Source organism: Centroberyx affinis, unplaced genomic scaffold, assembly GCF_046629955.1.
Source record: "Centroberyx affinis isolate AG114_WGS23_722 - 3 ecotype Tasmania unplaced genomic scaffold, CSIRO-AGI_Caff_v1 ptg001998l_1, whole genome shotgun sequence".
Lineage (NCBI taxonomy): Eukaryota > Metazoa > Chordata > Actinopteri > Beryciformes > Berycidae > Centroberyx > Centroberyx affinis.
The window spans coordinates 15,502-36,801 of NW_027280342.1; the positions used below are offsets into that span (position 1 = coordinate 15,502).

Consider the following 21,300-nt stretch of genomic DNA (forward strand, 5'->3'; position numbering starts at 1 on the left):
ATTTTGAAGTTTATGACCGGACGTTTCGATATTTATTCCGGCTGACTTGACACTGAACTCTGTCTTCCTGCCTTCCTACGGCGTCTCGTTAGGCTCAGTTTGTTCTGCTATGCGCTTAAGCTTCCGCTCATCCTGTGTTTCTCCTGATGACGATGGGAGACGTAATCTGTGAAGAACTGGAGGATTTAGTTCATTTCTCAGTGCAGGACCTGCCGGGTCGAGGTTATGTCGTCATGGAGGAGATCCGACGTCAGGGGAAACTCTGTGATGTCACTCTCAAGGTAAAGTAGCGACGCTAAAGCTAGCTAACAGCCCGTCCCGACAAGCTAGCTAGCTACCCTAGCAGCTTAACATGCTAATAGACTGAAGCAGGATAAACACGGACCGGGTGATCAGATGTTCGGTAACACCGGGTTAGCGGATAGAGACAGGTAGGCGGTGAGACAGGCTGCCTGTCTGTCCTTCACAGGCCCGGGCGGTGAGACAGGCTGCCTGTCTGTCCTTCACAGGACCGGGCGGTGAGACAGAAGCGGTGAGTCCGGCAGCAGCAGCAACCAGGAACAAGTTCATCAATGATTCAAACAAACCAGTGAACCTGCTGATCAATTAGAACCAAACCAGCTGATCAATTAGAACCAAATCAGCTGATCAGTAAGAACCAAACCAGCTGATCAATTAGAACCAAATCAGCTGATCAATTAGAACCAAACCAGCTGATCAATTAGAACCAAACCAGCTGATCAGTAAGAACCAAACCAGCTGATCAATTAGAACCAAACCAGCTGATCAATAAGAGCCACAGTGGCTGGTTCCACTGCCCAGTCTGACCTCTGACCTCTGACCTGTCACCTGTCTCACCCCACCTGCTCCTGCCGAGGCGCCCAGGGCTTTCCTGTTGTCAGTAGTCATGTTTTCAGCTGACCATCATGTTGTCAGTTGTTATGTCAGTTGACCTCATGTTGTCAGTTGACGTCATGTTGTCAGTTGTCATGTCAGTTGACCTCATGTTGTCAGTTGTCATGTCAGTTGACGTCATGTTGTCAGTTGTCATGTCAGTTGACGTCATGTTGTCAGTTGATGTCATGTTGACAGTTGACGTTATGTAGCCAGTGTTGTGTTGTCAGTTGACCATCATGTTGTCGTCATGTTAGTTGAAGTCATGTCAGTTGTCATGTTGTCAGTTGTGATGTCTGTTGTCATGTTTCAGTTGGTCATGTTGTCAGTTGGCCATCATATTGTCAGTTGACCTTAAGTTGTCAGTTGATGTCTTACTGTCAGTTGACGTCTTGTTGTCAGTTGTCAGTTGTTATGCAGCCAGATGTCTTGTCAGTTGTCAGTTGATGTCATGTTGTCAGTTGACGTCATGTTGTCAGTTGACGTCTTGCTGTCATGTTGTCAGTTGATGTCTTGTCAGTTGTCAGTTGATGCCATGTTGTCAGTTGACATGTTGTCAGTTGATGTTATGTAGCCAGTGTTGTGTTGTCAGTTGACCATCATGTTGTCATCATTTTAGTCATGTCGCTTGTCATGTCAGTTGTGATGTCTGTTGTCATATTGTCAGTTGACGACTTGTTGTCAGTTGATGTCTTGTTGTCAGTTATGTTGTCAGTTGATGTCTTGTCAGTTGTCAGTTGATGTCATGTTGTCAGTTGACATCATGTTGTCAGTTGTCAGTTGCTGTCATGTTGTCAGTTGACGTCATGTTGTCAGTTGATGTCATGTTGTCAGTTGTCATGTCAGTTGACCTCATGTTGTCAGTTGACGTCATGTTGTCAGTTGTCATGTCAGTTGACCTCATGTTGTCAGTTGACGTCATGTTGTCAGTTGTCATGTCAGTTGACGTCATGTTGTCAGTTGTCATGTCAGTTGACGTCAGTTGTCATGTCAGTTGACGTCATGTTGTCAGTTGATGTCATGTTGACAGTCGACGTTATGTAGCCAGTGTTGTGTTGTCAGTTGACCATCATGTTGTCATCATGTTAGTTGAAGTCATGTCAGTTGTCATGTTGTCAGTTGTGATGTCAGTTGATGTCATGTTGTCAGTTGATGTCATGTTGACAGTTGACGTTATGTAGCCAGTGTTGTGTTGTCAGTTGACCATCATGTTGTCATCATGTTAGTTGAAGTCATGTCAGTTGTCATGTTGTCAGTTGTGATGTCTGTTGTCATGTTTCAGTTGGTCATGTTGTCAGTTGGCCATCATATTGTCAGTTGACCTTAAGTTGTCAGTTGATGTCTTACTGTCAGTTGACGTCTTGTTGTCAGTTGTCAGTTGTTATGCAGCCAGTGTTGTGTTGTCAGTTGACCATCATGTTGTCATCATGTTAGTTGAAGTCATGTCGCTTGTCATGTTGTCAGTTGTGATGTCTATTGTCAGTTGTCATGTTGTCAGTTGGCCATCATATTGTCAGTTGTTATGTTGTCAGTTGATGTCTTGTCAGTTGTCAGTTGATGTCATGTTGTCAGTTGACGTCATGTTGTCAGTTGACGTCTTGCTGTCATGTTGTCAGTTGATGTCTTGTCAGTTGTCAGTTGATGCCATGTTGTCAGTTGACATGTTGTCAGTTGATGTTATGTAGCCAGTGTTGTGTTGTCAGTTGACCATCATGTTGTCATCATTTTAGTCATGTCGCTTGTCATGTCAGTTGTGATGTCTGTTGTCATATTGTCAGTTGACGACTTGTTGTCAGTTGATGTCTTGTTGTCAGTTGTCAGTTGACGTCATGTTGTCAGTTGACGTCATGTTGTCAGTTATGTTGTCAGTTGATGTCTTGTCAGTTGTCAGTTGATGTCATGTTGTCAGTTGATGTCATGTTGTCAGTTGATGTCTTGCTGTCATGTTGTCAGTTGACATCATGTTGTCAGTTGTCAGTTGCTGTCATGTTGTCAGTTGACGTCATGTTGTCAGTTGACGTCATGTTGTCAGTTGTTGTCAGTTGACGTCATGTTGTCAGTTGACGTCATGTTGTCAGTTGTCAGTTGTCAGTTGATGTCATGTTGTCAGTTGATGTCATGTTGTCAGTTGTCAGTTGTTGTCATGTTGTTAGTTGTCAGTTTTTGACAGTTGATGTCATGTTGTCAGTTGTCAGTTGATGTCATGTTGTCAGTTGTTGTCAGTTGACGTCATGTTGTCAGTTGACGTCATGTTGTCAGTTGTCAGTTGTCAGTTGATGTCATGTTGTCAGTTGATGTCATGTTGTCAGTTGTCAGTTGTTGTCATGTTGTTAGTTGTCAGTTGTTGACAGTTGATGTCATGTTGTCAGTTGTCAGTTGATGTCATGTTGTCAGTTATAAGTCCTATCAAACCTGGCTAACAGCCTGTGATGCATTATGGGAGAGAGATGTATACTTTCAGTGTCGTCCCTTTTCACATCGTCACGGTAACAGCTAAACCGGTGCATCACAACTTCCTGTGGCAAGTTTCTTTTTGCGACTTATTGACAAACCGACCAACAACAAGACGAGGTCAGAACCCAGTGTATGTCTGGACCGTGTGAGTGCCAGGTGCCACGGCCGACCAGTGGTGTACCTAACTCCTCTGTAGACTGCTGATACAGAATAACAGTCCGTACATCCGTCCTGATCGATCCAGCGCGTCCCGTCTCTCTCTCTCCCTCGCCCACGGCCCGCATCGAGCCTCCCGATCCGAGCGCCGGGCGCTCTGTTACCCGTCGGTGCCGAAAACGCCGTTCGCCGGACACCGGGGCGCGTCGTCGTCGGGACCCCGGCCGAAATCTCGGCCGGATCGTCGGGAACGAATCGGCGCCCGGCTAGCGGCGCCGGACGGAGCTGCAGGACGGAGGTGCAGCAGGTCGGAGCTGCAGGTCGGAGGTGCAGGACGGAGCTGCAGGATGGAGGTGCAGCAGGACGGAGCTGCAGGACGGAGGTGCAGCAGGTCGGAGCTGCAGGTCGGAGGTGCAGGACGGAGCTGCAGGATGGAGGTGCAGCAGGACGGAGCTGCAGGACGGAGCTGCAGGATGGAGGTGCAGCAGGACGGAGCTGCAGGACGGAGGTGCAGCAGGACGGAGCTGCAGCAGGACGGAGCTGCAGGACGGAGCTGCAGGACGGAGGTGCAGGACGGAGCTGCAGGACGGAGCTGCAGGATGGAGGTGCAGCAGGACGGAGCTGCAGCAGGACGGAGCTGCAGGACGGAGCTGCAGGACGGAGGTGCAGGACGGAGCTGCAGGACGGAGCTGCAGGATGGAGGTGCAGCAGGACGGAGCTGCAGCAGGACGGAGCTGCAGGACGGAGCTGCAGGACGGAGGTGCAGGACGGAGGTGCAGCAGGATGGAGGTGCAGGACGGAGGACGGAGGTGCAGCAGGACGGAGTTGCAGCAGGACGGAGGTGCAGCAGGACGGAGGTGCAGCAGGACGGAGTTGCAGCAGGACGGAGGTGCAGCAGGACGGAGGTGCAGGACGGAGGTGCAGCAGGACGGAGCTGCAGGACAGAGGTGCAGCAGGACGGAGCTGCAGGACGGAGCTGCAGGACGGAGGTGCAGCAGGACGGAGCTGCAGGACGGAGCTGCAGGACGGAGGTGCAGCAGGACGGAGGTGCAGCAGGACGGAGCTGCAGGACGGAGGTGCAGGACGGAGCTGCAGGACGGAGGTGCAGCAGGACGGAGGTGCAGCAGGACGGAGCTGCAGGACGGAGCTGCAGGACGGAGGTGCAGCAGGACGGAGGTGCAGGACGGAGGTGCAGGACGGAGGTGCAGCAGGACGGAGGTGCAGCAGGACGGAGCTGCAGGACGGAGCTGCAGGACGGAGGTGCAGCAGGACGGAGGTGCAGGACGGAGGTGCAGCAGGACGGAGCTGCAGGACGGAGGTGCAGCAGGACGGAGCTGCAGGACAGAGCTGCAGGACGGAGGTGCAGCAGGACGGAGGTGCAGCAGGACGGAGCTGCAGGACGGAGGTGCAGGACGGAGCTGCAGGACGGAGGTGCAGCAGGACGGAGGTGCAGCAGGACGGAGCTGCAGGACGGAGGTGCAGCAGGACGGAGGTGCAGCAGGACGGAGCTGCAGGACGGAGCTGCAGGACGGAGGTGCAGGACGGAGCTGCAGCAGGACGGAGGTGCAGGACGGAGCTGCAGCAGGACGGAGCTGCAGGACGGAGCTGCAGGACTGAGCTGCAGCAGGACAGAGGTGCAGGACGGAGGTGCAGGACGGAGGTGCAGCAGGACGGAGGTGCAGGACGGAGGTGCAGGACGGAGGTGCAGGACGGAGGTGCAGCAGGACGGAGCTGCAGGACGTTGTAATGCAGTGGTTTCTCAGGTGAAGAGCCTGTTGCTAGTATGAAACACGCAGGCTCCGCCCCTAGAGAAATTTGATTGGTTTGAAGCCTGACGACAGCACACAGAGGCTCCGCCCCTAGAGAAATTTGATTGGTTTGAAGCCTGACGACAGCACACAGAGGCTCCGCCCCTAGAGATATTTGATTGGTTTGAAGCCTGACGACAGCACACAGAGGCTCCGCCCCTAGAGAAATTTGATTGGTTTGAAGCCTGACGACAGCACACAGAGGCTCCGCCCCTAGAGCAATTTGATTGGTTTGAAGCCTGGCGACAGCACACAGAGGCTCCGCCCTTTTCTGACCAACTCTTCTGAATTTCTCCAGACGCACTAGCTTGAGACAGAGCCGTGGCTGCACACGATTAGTTGTCAGTTGATGTCATGTTGCCTGTTGTCAGTTGTCATGTTGCCAGTTGTCAGTTGTTATGTTGCCATTTGTTATGTTACCAGTTGTTGCCTGTTGTCAATTGTCTTTTTTCCAGTTGCCATGTTGTCAGTTGTCATGTTGTCTGTTGTCATGCTGTCAGTTGTTATTTTGTCTGTTGTCTGTTTTCATGTTGTCAGTTGTTATTTTGCCAGTTGTCATGATGTCAGCTGTTATTTTGCCTGTTGTCAGTTGTCACGTTGCCAGTTATCAGTTGTCATGTTGTCAGTTATATTGCCTGTTGTCGATTGTCATTTTGCCAGTTGCATGTTGTCAGTTGCAGGTTGCTGTTTGCAGCAGTTGCAGGTTAATCCTCTTTGTGCTGCTGCTGTCAGCTCAGATCTGCGGGGGGGGGGGGGGGATATTTTATCTTAAAATAATTCTTCTAATGATTTTAATGTCGTAGCTGAACAGACGTGTGGGATTTCCTGCTCATATATTTTATAGAATAAACTTCTTTATGTGACTGCAGTTTATAATTCGATTAGATTGGATTACATTTATCGGATTAGATGAAATTTTATTGATCTTGTGGGGAAATTGGCTTGTTGCAGCAGCAAATAGAATATGAATTAGAATCGAGCAAATAGAGGGTATTAAACTCAACACAACCAACAACAACACTAGAACATGAAGTAGAAAAAAATAAAAAACCTGAAAATATGAAGTACAGCATTATCAGGGAGTGGAAAATAAATCGTTTGATAGATTGGTAGAGTGCAAAATTGTAAAAAATGGTCAGAATATGTAACAAAAGAGAGAAACATGAAGAGAACAGTTATATGAAGCTGCAGTATCTATACAGGATGTGTGGAAATAACTATTCATTCACCTTATCAATATATTTAGTTTACAGCTGAGGTTAACTGACATCACAAGCTGTTCACACAGCGGACCAGACCAGAGGCGGCTACCAGGTTACAGCAGCTGACTGTCGGTTGTTGTGGAGGAGTGGTGGGTTCTCACCGGTCAGAAACCGGTCAGAAACCAGTCAGAAACCGGTCAGAAACCAGTCAGAAACCAGTCAGAAACAGAAACTGGTCAGAAACCGGTCAGAAACCGGTCAGAAACAGAAACCGGTCAGAAACCGGTCAGAAACCGGTCAGAAACCGGTCAGAAACAGAAACCGGTCAGAAACCGGTCAGAAACAGAAACCGGTCAGAAACCAGTCAGAAACCGGTCAGAAACCAGTCAGAAACCAGTCAGAAACAGAAACTGGTCAGAAACCGGTCAGAAACCGGTCAGAAACAGAAACCGGTCAGAAACCGGTCAGAAACCGGTCAGAAACCGGTCAGAAACAGAAACCGGTCAGAAACCGGTCAGAAACCGGTCAGAAACAGAAACCGGTCAGAAACCAGTCAGAAACCAGTCCAGCTGCTGTGTGTTTCAGGTGGGAGATCATAAGTTCAGCGCTCACCGCATCATCCTCGCCGCCTCCATCCCCTACTTCCACGCCATGTTCACCAACGACATGGTGGAGTGCAAACAGGACGAGATCGTCATGCAGGGCATGGACCCCAGGTAAGAGACTGATCCTGGGCCCAAAACCGGATGATGACGATTCAGATTTTCCTGCCGACAAGCTTCACGTAGGAGACGTTTGTATTTACAGTGAACCTCAACGCAGCATTATCACCTGCCTGACTCTCACCTGTCTGTCTGACTCTCACCTGTCTGTCTACCTGTCTAGCGCTCTGGAGGCTCTGATCAACTTTGCGTACAACGGCCATGTTGCGATCGACCAGCAGAACGTCCAGTCGCTGCTCATCGGCTCCAGCTTCCTGCAGCTGCAGAACGTCAAGGACGCCTGCTGCTCCTTCCTGCAAGAGAGGTGAGACAGGCACACAGCATGCTGCTCCTTCCTGCAAGAGAGGTGAGACAGGTACACAGCATGCTGCTCCTTCCTGCAAGAGAGGTGAGACAGGCACACAGCATGCTGCTCCTTCCTGCAGGAGAGGTGAGACAGGCACACAGCATGCTGCTCCTTCCTGCAGGAGAGGTGAGACAGGCACACAGCATGCTGCTCCTTCCTGCAAGAGAGGTGAGACAGGCACACAGCATGCTGCTCCTTCCTGCAGGAGAGGTGAGACAGGTACAGCATGTTGCTCCTTCCTGCAGGAGAGGTGAGACAGGCACACAGCATGCTGCTCCTTCCTGCAGGAGAGGTGAGACAGGCACACAGGATGTCCACACAGGAAGTGAACGGTTGGGAATGTCAGCTGCTTCCTGTCTGGCAGTAAGGGAATTTAAAAACTAAAATTAAAATTTTAAATTTAAACTCTCCCCCTCCCATTCCTGAAAAAAATTCTCGTAATGGTGGAATCGATAAAGCAAGCGAGTAAACTTGTTACTAGTGAACTTGTTAAACTAGTGAACTTTTTAAACTCGTGAACTTGTTAAACTAGTAAACTCTTAAACTAGTAAACTTGCTAAACTAGTAAACTCTTAAACTAGTAAACTTGCTAAACTAGTAAACTCTTAAACTAGTAAACTTAAACTAGTGAACTTGCTAAACTAGTGAACTTGCTAAACTAGTAAACTCTTAAACTAGTAAACTTAAACTAGTGAACTTGCTAAACTAGTAAACTTAAACTAGTAAACTTGCTAAACTAGTAAACTTGTCAAATTAGTATACTTGTTAAACTAGTAAACTTAAACTAGTGAACTTGTTCAACTAGTAAACTCTTAAACTAGTGAACTTGCTAAACTAGTAAACTCTTAAACTAGTAAACTTAAACTAGTAAACTTAAACTAGTGAACTTGCTAAACTAGTAAACTCTTAAACTAGTAAACTTAAACTAGTAAACTTAAACTAGTGAACTTGCTAAACTAGTAAACTCTTAAACTAGTAAACTTAAACTAGTAAACTTAAACTAGTAAACTTGCTAAACGAGTAAACTCTTAAACTAGTAAACTTAAACTAGTAAACTTAAACTAGTGAACTTGCTAAACTAGTAAATTCTTAAACTAGTAAACTTAAACTAGTAAACTTGCTAAACGAGTAAACTCTTAAACTAGTAAACTTAAACTAGTGAACTTGCTAAACTAGTAAACTTGTCAAATTAGTATACTTGTTAAACCAGTAAACTTGTTAAACTAGTAAACTGTTAAACTAGTAAACTTGCTAATCCAGTGAATTTGTTAAACTAGCAAACTGTTAAACTAGTGAATTTGCTAAACTTGTAAACGAACTAGTGAACTTGTTAACCCAGCAGACTTGTTAAACTAGTGAACTTGTTAACCTAGTGAACTTGTTAACCCAGCGGACTTGTTAAACTAGTGAACTTGTTAACCCAGTGGACTTGTTAAACTAGTGAACTTGTTAACCCAGCGGACTTGTTAAACTAGTGAACTTGTTAACAGTGAACTGAATCTGTGTCCTCTGCTGTCCGAGCCGCAGGTTGCATCCTAAGAACTGTCTGGGCGTCCGTCAGTTTGCGGAGACGATGATGTGCACCACGCTGTACGACTCGGCCAACAGCTTCCTGCACCAGCACTTCGTGGAGGTTTCTCTGTCGGAGGAGTTCCTGGGCCTGCGGGCGGAGGAGGTGCTGGAGCTGGTCGGCTGCGACGAGCTCAACGTTAAAGCGGAGGAGCAGGTCAGCCTTTCTCACCGCTAACCTGTCAGGAACTTCGCATCAGGCTCAAGTCGGTCCAGACCGAAGGGAGATTCCCTCCTGGGACCTTAAACTGTGATTCATAAATCTTTTAGAAATTTAAAAATGTTTAAAGAAAAGTGATTTAATTAAAAAACTAGATGTGAGTGTGCAGATTGACTGAGTTTGAGTCTGATGAAGGTTTTGACTCTAAAACTCCTTCACAAATCCAGTTTGGACCAAAGTCTCTCTGAAGAAATTAACTGCAGACTCTGAGGTTTCAGTTACCGCTCAGTTACTACTAGAGTGAACTAAAGCCGTCAGATTCCCGTGTCCACGATCTGACGTAATACGGTTTCAGTCAGAGCGAGCCGACCAATCACGAGAGACTCTGAGCGGAGCCTCGCTCACTGCAGCGTTTGTTCGGAGCGGAGAGCTGAAAGTTTGAATTTTAATTTTCCAAAATGTGTGTAAATGGGACGGAGTCTCAGCAGATTAATAAGAAACGTGAATAACAGGAGAAACATTTTCCTGCCTCAGCTGTCAGGAAGTCAGAGAGAAGAGAGGAAACGCTGCTGCAGCTCAGTTTAACAAAATAAAAGCTTTCCTCTGACTAGACCGTATTTCCTAGCTGAGCAGTTCAGCAGCATCACAGGGTGTACTTCCTGTAGTTGAGACGTTGTACTTCCTGTAGTTGAGACGTTGTACTTCCTGTAGTTGAGACGTTGTACTTCCTGTAGTTGAGACGTTGTACTTCCTGTCTGAGCGCGGAGCTTCCTGTGCAGGTGTTCGAGGCGGTGTTGGCGTGGGTTCGTCACGACGGGGCGCGGCGCGAGGCCCTGCTGCCTGAGCTGCTGGCCAAGATCCGACTTCCTCTCTGCCGACCTCAGTTCCTGTCCGACCGGGTCCAGCAGGACGAGCTCGTCCGCTGCTGCCACAGATGCAGGTGACAAAAAACACCGACTGCGACTTCGGTTTGGATATGAAGTTTCCATGGTGATGTGATCTGCTGAGTTCAGTGTCATGACCCTGGAAACCTGTTACAACTGCTATCGTATAATGTTCAAAATATATAGGCATCAGTGAGAAAATCCACTTTTCTCTCATATTCAGCATAGATACATTACATTAGATGTAAAGCTGAAAGCTTTTACCAGACAAACTCTCTGTTTGAAGCAGTGAAGTGTTTTAAGGTTCATGTGTTGAAGTCATGGAACAGTAATTCACTGCCTAGTTTCTGCTCTGATGTGCATAATGAAAAGCATCTAAAAAGTAAGAGAATTGAATTGCAGTTTTGAAATCTATCAGTCTACGTGTTTCTTCTCTGGTTATAAATGACAGAGAAATACCAGCAGCAGATCAGCTGTCACAGTGATTAGTTAAAGATAAAGATAAAGATGCACTTTATTGATCCCCTAGGGGAAATTCAGGTGTCACAGCAGCGATGTACAGTACAGCAGCAGAACAAAGAAGGTCATTAAAAAAAATAATAGAATAAGAACAGTTCAAAGTTATTAAGTTTTAATGTTTTATTCAAATCTTGGCAGCTTCTTGTTTACTGTGTGAAGGAAAGCGTCCAGAGGCTTGAGCGTGTTTTACACAGCAAGTCGGACCGGTGCTGATCCAGATCTGTTTTGTGACAGAGACCTGGTGGACGAAGCGAAGGACTTCCACCTGATGCCGGAGCGCCGGCCGCACCTCCCGGCCTTCAAAACCCGCCAGCGCTGCTGCACCTCCATCAGCGGCCTGATCTACGCTGTGGGAGGACTGAACAGCTCCGGTCAGCCGCTCTGTTACAAGCTGCTGCTGTTTTCATTCACACTTTGGGTTTTGCTCCCATTTTTCATGAGTTGAAATAAAAGATCAAAGACTTTTTCTATGCACACAAAAGGCTTATTTCTCTCAAATTTTGTTCACAAATTAGTTTAAATCCGTGTTAGTGAGCACTTCTCTGCCAAGAGAATCCATCCACCTGACAGGTGTGGCATCAAGATGCTGATCAAACAGCTGATTACTGCACAGGAGTCTTGGGCTGCTCACAGTAAAAGGCTCTAAAATGTGTTTTTATCACACAACACAAAGCCACAGATGTCACAAGTTTTGACTGCAGGAACATCCAGAGCTCATGTTGCAGCAGGATGATACTCGGCCCCATGCTGCAAGGATCTGAACTAGGGCTGGGCGATATATCAATATTATATCAATATCGTGATATGAGACTAGATATCGTCTTAGATGTTGGATATGGTAATATGGTGATATGGCATAAGTGTGTTTTCCTGGTTTTAAAGGCTGCATTACAGTAAAGTGATGTCATTTCCTGAACTTACCAGACTGTTCTATCTGTTCTATTATTTGTCTTTACCCACTTAGTCATTATATCCACATTACTGATGATTATTTATCAAAAATCTCATTGTGTAAATATTTTGTGAAAGCAGCAATAGTCATCCCTACAATTTTGGCAATATCGATATTGAGGTATTTGGTCAAAAATATTGTGATATTTGATTCTGTCCATATGGCCCAGCCCTACTGACAACTCAACATTTAGCCCACTGTGTAGAAAATACCGAGATATATATCGTGTATCGCCATTCAGCCTAAAAATACCGAGATATGATTTTTGGTCCATATCGCCCAGCCCTAATCTGAACACAATTCCTGGAAGCTGAAAACCTCCCAGTTCTTCATGGTCTCATACTCAGCAGACCTGTCACATGTCCCACTGAGCCTGTTTGGGAGGCTCTGGATCGGCTGTACGACAGCCTGTTCCACTTCCTGCCGATATCCAGCAGCTTGGCTCAGCCAATCAACAACCTGATCGACTCTATGTGAAGGACATGTGTCGCACTGCATGAGGCAAATGATGCTCACACCAGATACTGACTGGTTTTCAAAAAATAAGTCATGTGAGATCCATAGTTCAGTGCCTAATAAATGTCTTTTTTCAAGATAAAACTGCACATGTTAGAGCCTTTTACTGTGAGCAGCCCAAGACTCCTGTGCAGTAATCAGCTGTTTAATCAGCATGTTGATGCCACACCTGTCAGGTGGATGATTCTCTTGGCAAAGGAGAAGTGCTCACTAACACGGATTTAAACAAATTTGTGAACAAAATTTGAGAGAAAAAAGCCTTTTGTGTGCATAGAAAAAGTCTTTGATCTTTTATTTCAACTCATGAAAAATGGGAGCAAAAACAAAAGTGTTGTGTTTATATTTTTGTTCAGTGTAGATGTGTTTTTCTTCTTGGTGGTTAACCAGCCAATCACAGACGAGGTGACGTCACCTCCAGATGTTTATAGTTTGATATGAGAAAATGTTTCAGGATGTAAAACCTCAGCGGTAAACGTCAGGTTTTGGTGTCAGTCCCTCAGGATCAAAGAGCGAGGGCTTCTTTCTAGAGCCGCCATTTTGCACCAAGAGACATTCAACAATCATACAGGGAGAGATCCACCAGAGAAGAGGAGAGAGACCAGTTTCTCCACCACAGGAGCAGGAGAGAGACCAGAATGCACTGCAGCAGACTCAGTAGACCAGAATGCAGCAGGGAGACAGGAAGGGGTTTCAGTCACAGCATGGCCACCTCAGTAGCTGGATCCAGATGTCTGGACTTCACTGATTTAATTACCCACAATTCATTGCAATACGGAGGTGACGTTGTAGTTTTTCCAATTGCCGAACAGAAAAACAAAAAGAACTTATTATGAATGTGTAAAACAACGACTTTATTAAAACTTGAATCATGTCGGCCAGAAATAATCTCCAACCACATCATGACAGAAATATGTAAAGTATAGACTGTAGAGGAAATCAATATGCATTTTATTATTGTAGTCTTTAAGTGATGGGAGCCTATAAAAGCTGTGCAGTGTGATGCCAAATATCCAGGCTATGAAAAATGAACGAAAAACCACAATAGAAGGTTTTCCAATGTAAGAAATATCCAATTTATTTACAAACATCTCTGTATTTGAATGTGTGGAGTCTGTATGTTGAGCATCATTTTGTTCACTCACTAAACACCTAGAAGGATTACATACGCGAGTGCTGTAGAGATCCCCGTGTGCCTGACTGTAGGTGTCTCTAGACTGTCGCTTCGTACGTTTCCACGGCAACGAGTGAAACAGACCTGAGGTCAGTCTGTCAGCGGCTCAGCCTGGCAGCCCGGCCCTCGCCGAACACGTCACGGTGCGAGACTGAAGTCTGCGAGGACTCAGGATTCAGCTCGTGTTCACCAGCCAGCTGGCTAGCTACTGATACTTACATGTTCACCTTTTACTGAATGGAACAAGTCCCCACCTCTTCTCTGGGAGTTGTTGAAAGGCATTCTGGGAAACGTAGTAAATGAGTACCTGCAGTAGAGGGAGACAGCAGGCTGAGGGACGGTGTGATGTTTTTAACTCTTTTCATCCTGAATAATAATCTGATGAAGCCGCTTCTGTTTCTCCACCAGGCGACTCTCTGAACGTGGTCGAAGTGTTCGATCCCGTCGGAAACTTCTGGGAGCGATGCCAGCCGATGAGGACGGCCCGGAGCCGCGTGGGCGTGGCCGTGGTCAACGGGCTGCTGTACGCCATCGGAGGATACGACGGCCAATCCCGGCTCAGCACGGTGGAGGTCTACAACCCCGAGACGGACAGCTGGACCAGAGTCTCCAGCATGAACAGCCAGCGCAGGTCAGACAGGAGACGGCCTTCCTCCGGTTTTATATCTATAGATTTATATCTATAGATTTATATCTATAGATCTCCACACTGTATTTCATACAGTGCCGGGCCATAGGGCTGAAATCAATATCACCATAATCATAAGGAATCTTTTCGATATCGATATCTATCACGATATGTTTCACATGTTAAATAGTCAAATCCCATTGAACTGAATGGTAGTGTTAGGCGAGATGTCCAACAAAACTGACATTTTATATGGAAATATAATATAATATAATAATTTAAAACGACACTTTTTAAATAAAATCTGCTTGTTCTCGTCAGTTCAGACAGCAGAATTATGTCATGATTTCCAAAACCAGAATATTGATATACATCCAGCACTCATTTCATACTATATATACTTCTTTTTTATATATATTTTCATATCATACATGTTTTCATTCATATGTCTATATCTCAGGATGTTATTCTGCACACCCTGCACCAGGCTGTAATTCATAGATTTTCATACCATTCATTCATATATTTCTGTTTAACTTGTGTTATATTTAATATTGCCTCTATTCTTATTTATATTATTTTCTTTACTGGATCCTGTTACTGTTTGCATTTTCCCCACAGATCAATAAAGTTTCATCTAATCTGATTTTATATAAATGTAATGTAGAAGTTCACTGAGGTGGGGACTCGAGTCACATGACTTGGACTCGAGTCACAGCTTTAATAGCTTGAGACTGGACTTGACTTGGGTTCTGGTGACTTGGGACTTGACTTGGGTTCTGGTGATTTAGGACTTGACTTGGGTTCTGGTGACTTGGGACTTGACTCTGACTTGTCTCTGATGACTTGAAAAGGTTTCTAAAGTCTTGACTTGAGATCTTGTGTTTGTGTAAATGACTTAGATTGAAAGTGATGAGATTTGTTCCAGCAGACGACTGAATTTAAAACCTGTTTTCTGAATTTGTATGGAATGATTGAATTTATTGAAGTTGAAACTGATTATAGAAATCAAACTCATGATGCTCTTACCAAGTTTTTATCCTATTAAAACCATATTGCATTGAAAAGTCCTAGATATTTAGTTTTCTTTAAGATATTAAATTGATACTGGACTCTTGATTTGTTCTGACTTGACTTGCTGTTCTACATTTAGACTTGAGACTTGACATTAATGACTTGGACTTGACTTGGTGATCTACATTGAGACTTGACTTGAGACTTGGTGAGCTGGTCCCTGTTCCCCAGTGGAAGCAGAGTTGATAAGAGTCTTTGCTGTTTCCTGTCCAGCGCCATGGGAACGGTTGTGATTGACGGTCACATCTTCGTGTGCGGCGGCTACGACGGAAAGTCGTCCCTGAACTCGGTGGAGTGTTACTCCCCGGAGACGGACAGGTGAGACTCTGCGTCTCTTCAGCCTGGGCTGGGAGAGGAGGAGCGTTTGTTTGTTCAGCCTGTTGCTTCTGGCTGGGAGGGGCGTGTTTCAAACGCCCCTCCTGACACATGACGCGGCCTTTTAACCACAAATAAGACAGAATATCATAATTAGGGCACTTAGGCTTTAGACACACTTGCCTTAAAGCAATATTCCACTCCAGAATATAATCTCCACCAAGATCAGATGCAGCTGGACCAGTTTGTAGCGTTCAGATTTTTACTTCCCATTCATTTGAATGGAAACTGACATTGAACACGTCGGTGAACAGATCCAACAACCCCAAAACCATGCGTTGCTTAGATCATAATTGTGTACAGTTTTAAATTTATAAACTTATAATCTAGCGGCAGGACAGTAAACAACAGAAATAATCACAGTTGTAGTGAAAAGTTTTGTTTTATTTCAGGTGGCTTCCCTTCTGCACAGTCAGCCTGTTTTCCTGGAGATGGAAGGAATGAGCAAATTATAGCAAATGGCCATTTCTTGAATTCTTAAATAATAATAATTATTATTATTATTGTTATTGTTAGGAATATTAATAATAATAATAATAATGATAATAGCCTTGAAATTTGAAGTAATTTAGAATTTAGACCCCCCCCCACCCCGTAATAATGTCATATACTGCAATATGTTGGCGGGACAGCGTGGCCATATTACATTTTGGATATCGCCCAAGTAGGGCTGGGCGATATGGACCAAAAATCATATCTCAGTATTTTTAGGCTGAATGGCGATACACGATATATATCTCTGTATTTTCTACACAGTGGGCTACATGTTGAGTTGTCAGTAGGGCTGGGCCATAGGGACAAAATCAAATATCACAATATTTTTGACCAAATACCTCGATATCGATATTGCGACAATATTGTAGGGATGACTATTGGTGCTTTCACAAAATATTTACACAATGAGATTTTTGATAAATAATCATCAGTAATGTGGATATAATGACTAAGTGGGTAAAGACAAATAATAGAACAGCTAGAACAGTCTGGTAAGTTCAGGAAATGACATCACTTTACTGTAATGCAGCCTTTAAAACCAGGAAAACACACTTATGCCATATCACCATATTACCATATCCAACATCTAAGACGATATCTAGTCTCATATCACGATATCGATATAATATCGATATATTGCCCAGCCCTACGCCCAAGCCTAATTGAAATATCATATGATGTCATGGTGTCAGATAAAGTTTGGCCCTGCTGGCTTCCTGTAGGTGGGCGGTGGTGATGGAGATGAGCGCCAGCCGCAGCGCCGCCGGCGTGACGGTCTTCGACGGACGCATTTTTGTCTCCGGCGGCCATGACGGTTTGCAGATCTTCAACACGGTCAGTTGATCACAGAACACAACAGACAGACGCATGGAGCAGGACAGACTGTAACAGACCAAACAGACTCAAGCTACAGGACTCGCTCACCTCATCACAATAATAATAAACATCAAATTCATACATACCTGTATGTCTCATTAGAATCGGTTCAGGGTAACAGCTGTGTAGTATCGATCAATTCTACAATCAATATGTAATCGATCAAACCGCCTCATCGGTCCGGAGCAGATCCTGACATCAGACCAGATCTCCGTCCGGTTTGTGTTGTAACGCCTCCTCCCTCCTGCAGGTGGAGTACTACAACCACCACACCGACCGCTGGCACCCGGCGGCGGGGATGATGAATAAGCGATGTCGGCACGGCGCGGCGGCGCTGGGCAGCCACATGTACGTGGCGGGAGGTTACGACGGCTCGGGCTTCCTCAGCGGCGCCGAGGTGTACGGCTCGGCGTCCGGACAGTGGAGCCACCTGGTGGCCATGAACACCCGGCGCAGCAGAGTGTCGCTGGTGGCCACGTCCGGCAGGCTGTACGCCGTGGGCGGCTACGACGGACAGTCCAACCTCAGCTCCGTAGAGATGTACAACGCCGACGACAACCACTGGACGTTCATGGCGCCCATGGTCTGCCACGAGGGCGGGGTCGGGGTCGGGTGTATACCCCTCCAGCCCGCCTAGACCGGCCGATCGGAGCCGGAAGATTAAAGTCGGGATTTCTGATGCGGGACCGTAGGAACTAAGAGCGGGGAAGAGGAAGCGCTCCTCTCCGTTCGTCGAGCTTCACCAGGTACGACGGCCGGTCTGAGGCTCCGACAGACTGTACGCTACCGGGTTCGAGCCTGTGGGATTATGGGTAAAAAGCTATAGAGTTCGCCTTTGGGGGACTAGCTGGCATTCTGCAATTAGCAAGTGTGTGGACTCATGAATCAAATATTAAACGTTGATTTTATACTTGATTCAAATGACTAGAATATCAAGAGGAACTAACTTTACTTTCCAAATGAAATGAGGCTTTTTACTTGAAACAAGGTCAGCTGCTTTTAATCATTTTCTCTTGTCAGTTAAAAGGTCTTCAGTCTCCAAGTCTGTTCATTTGACCGTTTCACTTATCAGACATATTGATTACAGTAACACATGGTACAGGACAACAGACTGACAGCAGCACCAAACTAAACAGGATCTGGGTTACATCAAGTCTGACACTGTTGGATGTTTTGCCTGTTGAGGATCTATGAGGATACTTGGCTCTGTATATGTTTTTTAATATGTATTTGTGCAGCAACACATTTTGTCATTCTTCAGCCTTGTTCTGTTATTACTTTGGATCTGTCCGCTTCTCCATCAGGATCCATGGAGGTTTTCATTCCAGCCAATCACATGGCAGCTGATTTCACTGATTAGAAGTTAGTGAAACCAGCTGGTGTAGTTTGGCCTTGTAACAGGAACAGGCCGGTGCTTACAGCAGAGTGGTTGGACAGTAATCAGCACATGGAAGCCTGCAGTGGCCGGGGGCTTTTATTGTGAAAAACATTAGCAAAGTGGCAAGAAAGAATAGAAACCCTGGCTCCACATATCACCTTCCACCGCTGCCAGGCTTTCCAACCAACAGTTCAGTCAAACTTTATTCTTTATTCATGCACCAGGAAACTCAACGTGCTTTACATAAAAACACAGTCAGGGTCAGTCCAGTCTGAATCCAGTAACTCCAGTATCAATGAGGTGTTTCTCCAGTCACTTCTAACCAGAAGACTAGAATGGATAGAACGGTTCTTCCACTGTTTGTCATGGTAATTTGGCTAGTACAGATTATGTGATTATGGAATTTTAAGCGTTAGTTGCTATGGTGACAACACAGTCTGGACATGAAGGCTGTAAAATCTGTCACACTGAGAACTGAGCAGGTGAGTCTGTTAGCAGACTGTCAGAACTCAACTGAAAGCTAACGTTAGCAACGAGGCTAACGTAGCTTAATCACAGATTGTGTTTCTCTCTCTAGCTCTTCTCGTCAAAATCAGCACATTAGCAAACCAGCTGGTAAGCCTCATCATCAAACAGGTTCCTTTAACTTAATATTGCGCCTTAAATGTTATAAACTAACGTAGCTTAGCATGCCTTTAGTGTAGAAGAAAAGTTAGCGTTCGCTAACTTCAAACGGCTAACACACATCAGCTGACATTAACTCAACTATAAACACTTCCACTAACTGCACAGATGTCTACGGAGCCCCTCTGGGGTCACATGGTAGAAAAAAAAACTTCATGTGTAAATCCGTAAACTGCGTACGAATTTCTAAACCGTGCCCTCGGGTTCACAATCCATTCGCACAGATTTACACATCAAGTTTTTTTTTCTACCATTTCTCCGTAGATGTCAAAACTGTTGACCAGCTTAAAAAAGACAGCAGCAGTTGGTGGAGCTCCGCCTAGTGGAGGCAGAGTGAAACTTGACACCTCTCACCTCACCGATTTGCCGCAAGTCAGGAAGCTAGCCCAACGGTTCACATAAAATGGCCGCCGCTCCGACCGTCCAGGAACGTTGATTTTTAATGGGAAAGACCGTTCTATCCATTGAAGTTGCATCTAACACACTGAGGCCAACAGCCTCTAGCTAGCTAACCAGCTCAGCTAACAAACAAGCTCAGCTAACAAACAAGCTCAGCTAACAGACCACTTCAGCTAACACACCACTTCAGCTGACAGACCACTTCAGCTAACAGACCAGTTCAGCTAACAGACCACTTCAGCTAACAGACCACTTCAGCTAACACACCAGTTCAGCTAACAGACCACTTCAGCTAACAGACCAGTTCAGCTAACAGACCAGTTCAGCTAGCTAACCAGCTCAGCTAACAAACCACTTCAGCTAACAGACCAGTTCAGCTAGCTAACCAGCTCAGCTAACAGACCACTTCAGCTAACAGACCAGTTCAGCTAGCTAATCAGTTCAGCTCGCTAATCAGTTCAGCTAACACACTAGCTCAGCTAGCTAGCTCTACCAGCTCCAGGTGGGTGTGGCCTGACGTTGGTGCTGCCTGTAGTTCTTCCAGTCACCACTGGGTGGCATCAGCAGGTGGAGGGTGACAGTCCAGCTAACTGAACTAGTCCCATTCAGGATCACTAACAGTAACACTCCAGCAGTCACTAACTTCACAGTCTTCACATGGGGCGGCACTGTGTGTTTCCTCTGGTTTATCCTGTAGGGCTTCAGTATTTTCTGGCTGAAATATTTCATGTTGTCCTGTCTTTAAACAGGAGGCCAGTGGGATGGGGATTAACAAGCTTAGATCATCATTTCTTGGTTATTTTATGCCTTTTTCGTTTCTTTTCCACCATGCTTCATGCAAAATCAGGTGTAGGGATTAAAGACCCAGTTTCCAGCTCTTGAACTCCTGGTGTTTCTGTACTGTCTGATTTAATCAGTTACCTGTGAGTCCTGTGATACCTGTCAGTATGATGGATATACTGTTTGGATTGACTAGACTGAGTTGTCATGCCTCATTTATAAAAATGCTCTTTGATGCTATCCTAGATTTCATTTGATTGTTTCACAATGTGACTTGGATTTGTTCATAAATGCAACACTTGTATCTAAGACTCTTGTACAAATGAGGCATTTCCAAAACCACAGACTGTCATCACATTTCAGTCAGGTAGTTTTGGATTATTGGCACCAAAAGGTTTTATTTTGTGTCAGTTCTTCTCAGTAACGCAGTGTGTTGCAGATCTGTTCACACCAGCAACCTGAAGCCACTGAGACACTGTGGTGACACCCGGCAACACCCGGAGACACCCAGAGACACCCAGAGACACCCGGAGACACCCAGAGACACCCGGAGACACCCAGAGACACCCAGAGACACCCAGAGACACCCAGAGACACCCAGAGACACCCAGAGACACCCGGAGACACCCAGAGACACCCAGAGACACCCAGAGACACCCGGCAACACCCAGAGACACCCGGAGACACCCAGAGACACCCAGAGACACCCGGCGACACCCAGAGACACCCAGAGACACCCAGAGACACCCAGAGACACCCAGAGACACCCGGAGACACCCAGAGACACCCAGAGACACCCTACGGAGCCCCTAAGGGGACATGGGCAAAAAAAAAAAATCTTTAAGTTTTTGGTGCGCACCAGAAACTATCCTGTGAGCACGAGAAAGTATTGTGTGCGCACGGGAAAGTTTCTGGTGCGCACCAGATAGTTAGAGAAAGTTTCCCGTGCTCATGAGAAACTCTTTAAGAAAAAAAAAATCTTTTAAGTTTCTGGTGCGCACGGAAAACTATCTGGTGCTCAAAGATTTTTTTTTTTTGCCCATGTCCCCTTAGGGGCTCCGTAACACCCAGTAACACCCAGTGACACCCAGTGACACCCAGTGACACCCAGTGACAGTGACACCCGACTCCCAGCCAAAACAGAAGCAGTCTAGTCTGCCTGCCTGTTCAGTGAAGACAGGATGGGAAGTGAGAACTGGCTTCACTGCTGAACCTGCACCCCGGGCAGTGTGTCACGCTGTCTGCTGCAGACACTTCA

At 46.1% G+C, this 21,300-nt stretch overlaps 1 protein-coding gene across 1 annotated transcript; it reads left to right on the forward strand.

Moving 5' to 3' along the window:
* The first annotated feature begins 120 nt into the window (after positions 1-120).
* Positions 121-20,459, forward strand: klhl18 (kelch-like family member 18). The gene is made up of 10 exons (XM_071530898.1): positions 121-281; positions 7,100-7,230; positions 7,400-7,540; positions 9,110-9,308; positions 10,091-10,251; positions 10,949-11,085; positions 13,762-13,984; positions 15,269-15,373; positions 16,648-16,759; positions 17,052-20,459. Exons 1-10 carry the CDS (start codon positions 147-149, stop codon positions 17,436-17,438), a joined length of 1,731 nt encoding a protein of 576 aa, XP_071386999.1. The 5' UTR covers positions 121-146; the 3' UTR covers positions 17,439-20,459.
* Positions 20,460-21,300: the final 841 nt, after the last annotated feature.

Coding starts and splice junctions, on each gene's coding strand:
- klhl18 (XM_071530898.1), top strand. CDS start 147: ATGACGATGGGAGACGTAATCTGTGAAGAACTGGAGGATTTAGTTCAT. Junction 7,541..9,109: donor TGCTCCTTCCTGCAAGAGAG/GTGAGACAGGCA, acceptor TCCGAGCCGCAG/GTTGCATCCTAAGAACTGTC. Junction 10,252..10,948: donor CGCTGCTGCCACAGATGCAG/GTGACAAAAAAC, acceptor GTTTTGTGACAG/AGACCTGGTGGACGAAGCGA.